Source organism: Chanos chanos, chromosome 6 (genome assembly GCF_902362185.1).
Source record: "Chanos chanos chromosome 6, fChaCha1.1, whole genome shotgun sequence".
Taxonomy (NCBI): Eukaryota; Metazoa; Chordata; class Actinopteri; order Gonorynchiformes; family Chanidae; genus Chanos; species Chanos chanos.
Window position 1 is genome coordinate 2,014,334 of NC_044500.1, and position 7,079 is coordinate 2,021,412.

Below are 7,079 nucleotides of genomic sequence, written 5' to 3' on the forward strand. Positions count from 1 at the left end.
TCAGATGTGCTCTCTCTACATTACAACTGTTTCACACAAACTAATGACCAGTGGTCTCTGAGAGCTTTATACAGTTTTTATTGCTAATTAAATGGCTGTATCAAACACTGTTAAAAATACACAGTCTACTAGTCAATCTACTATCACACAGTCCCATAATACGAATAAAGTTACCAAATAAAAAAAATATATTCACTATTTCACTGTGTATGTTGTTATTTTGCAGTTGTTACATGTACATGTCTCCTCTCTGGTCACACACGCATTCCCTGGTAAAGTCGGGCAGATCATAGTGTGAAAAGATTCACTGACTCAGAGAAAACATTCACTTCACTCACACAGACTGAGAGGAATAATAGAATCTAATATATGTGAGAATATATGAGCTTTATAAAATCACTCATGTAGTGTTTCATTCCGATGGACTGACTGATAGAAATGTGTATATAGAGAGAAAATGAACAAAGGTCATACAGAGAGAGTGGAGAGTTCATTCAGCACTAGATGAGTGAATCCAATAGGACAGGTTTGTTTAATACACTGACCACTGACTGTGTTTTTGATATGTTGTTAAAATACTCTACTCTGTAACGCCTGTTTGTGTGGGACAGATTTGATGTGTGAATCTATGGGTTAAGTTTACTGTACAGAGAATAATGCACTTACATTGTCAAAATGGTTTAAGACATAGCCAGAGATAATGTGAACTGTTTGAATGAATGTTGTTTATGAGAAATTATGCCAGAATTTTAAGATTATGACAGACAGTGTTGATGGAAATTGACTGGATTTATGTTGTCCATTGTGTTTTAATAGTTTTTTTCTCTTTTGAGCTGTTCCACATTGAACTTGGGTCTGATTTTATCACTCTGAAATGTTGAGTCTTTGTGACTAAACATGCTTCTCATTTGTGTTTTAAAATATTAAATACGTCACGCTAATGAACTTGCAATGTAACCTCCATCACTTAATTTGCATTCACAAACTACACGTTGCTGCAGTTCTCCACAGCCATTGGCCAGTGTAATTCTGTGGATAAAATCCTGTGAAGCTGATTGGTCGGAGTGAGATGAGAAGGTGATAAAGAGAAGTTAAGAACCAGACAGATGTGAAGTCAGAGATCAGTGTCTGGGTGTCATGATGAAGACCATGATGAAGAACTTTATTCTTCTCCTGCTCCTGCTGTCAGACGGTGAGGAAAATATTTCTATTCTAAAACCTTCTTCAATAATATAACAGCATTTAAACACTTTATCCTGACACAATTACACACTAATGATTCTCTATACACTTTATCCTGACTCACAATTACACACTAATGATTCTTTTTCTCCTGGTGTTAAATGACAGGGATGGTTAGATACATATTTCTGTTCAAATTCTGTAATGGTGTTTTAACATAGAACAGATAAACATTCATTTTAGATTTGTGAGATGTGATTTCTCTCTCTCTCTCTCTCTCTCTCTCTCTCTCTCTCTCTCAGTTTCCACTATGGACCATGTCCAGAAGAGAGTGTTAAATGGTGTAGATTGTGGTCCTAGTGAAGGGAAGCATTATGTGCTTCTTGTGTCAACTATTCTGAAAACCAGTTTGTGTGGAGGAAATCTAGTCAGTCCAAAATGGGTCCTCACTGCTGCACACTGCCTAGAGGAGTAAGAGTAAAACATTTCTCCATAAAAAAAAAACATTTCTCTAACTTTTTCTTTTAACATACCATTTCTCTTTATAGAGTGTATGATGTGATGTGATGCGATGTAATGTGATGGGTATATCAGGCCAAAGATTGATATGAAAGATTCACTCTAAAGTTTAAATGAGTAAATGCCCAATTTTCCTCGAAACCCAGATTTTCCCCGGAATAACGAAATCCAGAAGTCTGATCTGCAACACACATGTGTCGTTGATTTTGAGAGCTGTCCGATTTTGCCGGAAGTACGAAAGTCCGGAAGTCCAGACTGCAATACGCATGTGCGGTATCCAAAGCTTGGTCACGCTATGTGACGTGTTCCAGCAGTGCCAGATCTATACTGTAAATAGTTTATGGCACAAAGAACACGTATTGTTTTCACTGAGAGATGGAGTGTTAGCATTTACTGATAATGTAATTGAAGTACTGTTTTTTTTTTCAAAGATTCTCTGAAGGCTTAGCACATTAGCATAGCATAAACAATAGTATAGTTATGAAATATGGCCTAAAAGAAATATTGTAAATCGGGCAGGCGACGCAGAAATATGATGTAATGTCGTAAAACAACATGGAAATTGGGCAGTGTCGTTAACTATTTTTGCGTGTTGCAGACCGAACGTCCGGATTTCGGAATTCCGGGCAAAATCTGGGAGCAAGAAAGTCGGGCAGTTACACGGGGTCTGCTATTTCTGTGTAAACCCTTTAGGGGTTGAGGTCGGTTTATGTAACAGAACGTCATGTTTAATCACAGGACACTTGTCATCCCAGACAGCCCTTTGTTTTACAGCCAATTCAACTGACTCAGTGACCATCTTGGACTCTACCATTTGTTTAAACTGAAATTGTTTTGCCTACCTGGTGCTATTAGCATAGTATTCTAGTGATACTTATACAGTACTAGCGATGTTGCTTAAAAATAGTGCGATAGGCTTAAATCGACTGTGCTGTTCTCTCTAACTAAACCTGTTCTCCACTGTCTGTGATAACTAATCACAGTTAATGCATCTATGCACTAGATTCTTTATTTGCTTTATTAAGTTCGGATACCCCACTAATACGCCCCCCCCACCCCCCATCTTCTGTGTGTGTGTGTGTGTGTGTGTGTGTGTGTGTGTGTGTGTGTCTCATAGGCTTGAATATGAATGCCTTGTGTGAGTGTCTTCCTCCCAAGTGTGCCCTCTCCCTCCGCCGTCCTCTTCATCCCTCCCTGTCAGTCTCCTCTTCATCGCCACCCCCCTCATCCTGCTTTGGTTCTCGTCAGTTTGTCTGCTAGTGTGTTTTCTGCTTTATGATTGTATTGCTTGTAATTGCCCACTGGGTCAGCTCCTATTGCACACCTGTCTGGCCATGAAGGGGTCTCCTCTCTCTGTGGTCCTTCTCAAGATTTCTTCCAATTTTTCTCTGTTACACCTGGGTTTTCAGGGAGTTTTTTCTTGCCCGCTATGGGGATTAAGTCAGGGGGTGCCACCCTGCTTTGTTTGTTGTGGGCATGTAAAGCCCTTTGAGACTTTAATTAGGGATATTGATTCATTGTAACACCTCTGTCCAGCTCGTCTCTTCCTCACTCTTACTCAGAGTGATGGTAGCCGACCAGCTGACTCTAAATGACCTCTAACTGAGCCTGAAGTGATCCTGCAGGTTCACCCAGTACAACATGAGGAAACTCAGACCATATCTGTCAGAGTATACAGACCAACTTCTTTTCCAGGCTCTTGTAATCTCAGGACTGGATTACTGTCACTCTCTCCTGGCAGGTTTACCAGCGTGCACTACCAAACTCCTCCTGATGATTCAAAATGTTGCTGCACGTCTGGTCTTCAATCAGCCAAAGCAGCCACAGGTCACACCCTCCTCATCTCCCTCCAGTGACTCCCTGTATCTGCCCACGTCAAGTTTAAATCCCTGATTGTGCTTTCAGATCAACCAATGGAACATTATTACACATTAATCATTGTTCATAACATCCTATATACCTGTCATCACTGCTTTTACTCTGACACTCCGTTAGCTAATAATGCTGATGCTCCTATATTTTCATCTTATATAAGACATGTCTGTCAACGATGAAACAAAAAAAAACTTTTTTCTGTGGCTGCGGTCACGGTTATGGATCTTTTTCTGTGGCTGCGGTCACGGTTATGGATCTTTTTCTGTGGCTGCGGTCACGGTTATGGATCTTTTATTAACAGGAAGTGCCCACTACAGTATGTGTGTGTGTGTGTTTCTCCTCTTATCTGTCTTCTGTTCACTCTCTCTCTTCCTTCAGCTTTTCCTGCATGTCTGTCTGTCTGGTCTTACAGGGAGCTCACAGTTGAGTTCACTCTGCTCCTTAATGGCTACATGCTTGGTTTTTATTCTGCATGCCTTTGAAGTCACTTTGGATAAAAAACATCAGCTAAATGAATAACTGTAATGTAAATGTTATAATGTCATAATGTTATATGAAGATCAGAACAAATGCTTATAAGCATATATTAATGCACGGTGTTATTTTATATAGTGTATTTAAAATAAACTCACTACTTAAATGGGTGCTTGTATATTTACAGTTTACAGTTTTGTCTTGACTGCTACTTATGGACGGAACATATAAATTGCTCGTAGATAGTGCAAGTGTGTTTTTAATTTATTTTCCTTTTCTTTTCTCAGGAAATTTAATGTGATCTTAGGCAAACATGGTGGATCTAAAAAGGAAGTGGGCCCAGTTTACAAAAAAGATGCCAAGATTGCCGAGTTAACTAACGTTCAACAAGACATGGCACTCTTTGAACTGCCTGTGACATCAGAAACTGGACTGACGACGATTGGTCTGCCGACTAACTGCCCCGCCCCAAATACAGAGACGTACAGGCTGATGGGCTGGTCTTCTACGAAAAAAAAAGGATGTGAGTTTTAATGACACAGTAAATGTGATGTGATGTGTCTTGCTAGGAGCCAATATCTGACATCTCTTTTACTCCAAAGCTTTCAAGAATGCATTCAAATTGGATATACCCAAGCATCTGCAGTGTGCGGATATGAAACTTCAAGCTGAATGTGTCCCGTTTACTGCCACTGAGAAACAGCTGATTAAATATGGCCAAGAGAAAGTCATTTGTGCCAAAGGTGAACATGGTCAGAAAAAAGGGAAAGTTAATGCTGGTGGAGCAGCTGTCTCTGTAAGTATGTGTTTGTGTTTAAACAGATCTCTGTCTCTGTAAGTATGTGTTTGTATTTAAACAGGTCTCTGTCTCTGTAAGTATGTGTTTGTATTTAAACAGGTCTGTCTCTGTAAGTATGTGTTTGTATTTAAACAGGTCTGTGTCTCTGTCAGTATGTGTTTGTATTTAAACAGATCTCTGTCTCTGTAAGTATGTGTTTGTATTCAAAACAGGTCTCTGTCTCTGTAAGTATGTGTTTGTATTTAAACAGCTCTCTGTCTCTGTCAGTATGTGTTTGTATTTAAACAGCTCTCTGTCTCTGTCAGTATGTGTTTGTATTTAAACAGGTCTCTGTCTCTGTCAGTATGTGTTTGTGTTTAAACAGGTCTCTGTCTCTGTAAGTATGTGTTTGTGTTTAAACAGATCTCTGTCTCTGTAAGTATGTGTTTGTATTCAAAACAGGTCTGTCTCTGTAAGTATGTGTTTGTATTTAAACAGGTCTGTGTCTCTGTCAGTATGTGTTTGTGTTTAAACAGATCTCTGTCTCTGTAAGTATGTGTTTGTATTTAAACAGATCTCTGTCTCTGTAAGTATGTGTTTGTATTTAAACAGGTCTCTGTCTCTGTCAGTATGTGTTTGTATTTAAACAGGTCTCTGTCTCTGTAAGTATGTGTTTGTGTTTAAACAGGTCTCTGTCTCTGTCAGTATGTGTTTGTATTTAAACAGGTCTCTGTCTCTGTAAGTATGTGTCTGTATTTAAACAGGTCTGTGTCTCTGTCAGTATGTGTTTGTGTTTAAACAGGTCTCTGTGTCTGTAAGCATGTGTTTGTATTTAAACAGGTCTCTGTAATGTCTGTCTGAGGGGAAACAGGGGTAGTTTCTGTGATCAATCTGATGAGGGCAGTGAAGGGCCGTCTGCTGAAACCCTGGACACTGAATCCACTGCAGTGTTTTCACACAACATACACTGGAACCCTGGACACTGAATCCACTGCAGTGTTTTCACACAACATACACTGGGGGGGAGGGGGGTAGTCAGATCTATTTAATTTTGCTACTTGTTTATTTGTTCATTATTATGTGACTGTGATTTGTCTTTAGGAATCTGTTTTCCGGCAGACTGGAACAAACACATTTTAACAAAACTCTTTTTGAGTCCAAAACTGTTTGATGTAGATGTCAGCTGTCATTCACTCTGATAAAATACTCTCCCTCCCCTCACAACACTCTACACGGATTTTTTTTTCTTTTGTTCTCAGCTGTCATTTCTCTCCATGGTAAAGTGAAAAATATTGAATGTATTTGTGAAACAGTGCTGCAGTGATGTTAGACAGAAATGTCGTGATGATGTTAATATTCACTAACACTGTTTTTTCTCTCTTCCTCTGTCTTCACTTCAGGGTGATTCTGGGGGAAGTCTGGTCTATAATGAGAATGGAACTCCAGTACTGTATGGAGTGACTGTTGAAGGCCATGGAGACCCAGAAGTGGAGTCTCGCTTTATGGATGTCTGTTCCTTTACAGAATGGATCAAAACTACAGCTGGTATTCAATAAACAACGAATCTGTCATTTGTATCACATGAATGATGTGACTGAGTGAAATCAGTGAGTGTTTTAAAGCTGTCTGATAATAAAAAGATTCCTCATCTCCCTAAGAGCATCAAACTGTCTCTCTGTCTTTTCTGTTCCAGTGGTCTTATTGTGTTTTGTTTTCTGTGTGTATATTTACTGTGTTTTGCTGGCATGTGTGTGTTTATTTTGTTGTGTTTTGATTGCGTGTGTATATTTACTGTGTTTTGTGTTCCGTGTGTATATTTACTGTGTTTTGTGTTCTGTGTGTATATTTATTGTGTTCTGTGTGTATATTTGCTGTGTTTTGTGTTCTGTGTGTATATTTGCTGTGTTTTGTGTTCTGCGTGTATATTTACTGTGTTTTGTGTTCTGCGTGTATATTTATTGTGTTTTGTGTTCTGTGTGTATATTTACTGTGTTTTGTGTTCTGTGTGTGAAAACTCTGTGCTGATAGGATAGTTCAAATCACTGTAGAGAGTCCGGTTAGAACTCTAGCTGCGTCGTAAGAGAGGGGGTCCAGTCACCAGTCTTGAATTAAGGTTTCTTTATTTTCACTTAATCATGAACTTGAGGTAGTTGATTGTGCGTGTGTGTGTGTGTGTGGTTTCTAAAAGAGTAAACAGAATACAAATATAACGTTATCAAGTATAAAATACAAATGGGCTTAACATAATACA

General features: G+C 39.0%; 1 protein-coding gene across 1 annotated transcript; it reads left to right on the forward strand.

The window, feature by feature from the left end:
• Positions 1-1,137: 1,137 nt before the first annotated feature.
• Positions 1,138-6,443, forward strand: LOC115815724 (cationic trypsin-like). The gene is made up of 5 exons (XM_030778718.1): positions 1,138-1,192; positions 1,485-1,653; positions 4,338-4,573; positions 4,653-4,846; positions 6,229-6,443. The coding sequence occupies exons 1-5, from the start codon at positions 1,138-1,140 to the stop codon at positions 6,382-6,384; spliced, it is 810 nt and encodes a 269-aa protein (XP_030634578.1). The 3' UTR covers positions 6,385-6,443.
• The last annotated feature ends 636 nt before the right edge of the window (positions 6,444-7,079 follow it).

Excerpts from the sequence above, each read along its gene's own strand:
- LOC115815724 (XM_030778718.1), top strand. The coding sequence starts at position 1,138 with ATGATGAAGACCATGATGAAGAACTTTATTCTTCTCCTGCTCCTGCTG. Across the intron at positions 1,193-1,484 it reads CCTGCTCCTGCTGTCAGACG|TTTCCACTATGGACCATGTC; the intron begins GTGAGGAAAATA and ends TCTCTCTCTCAG. Across the intron at positions 1,654-4,337 it reads GCTGCACACTGCCTAGAGGA|GAAATTTAATGTGATCTTAG; the intron begins GTAAGAGTAAAA and ends TTCTTTTCTCAG.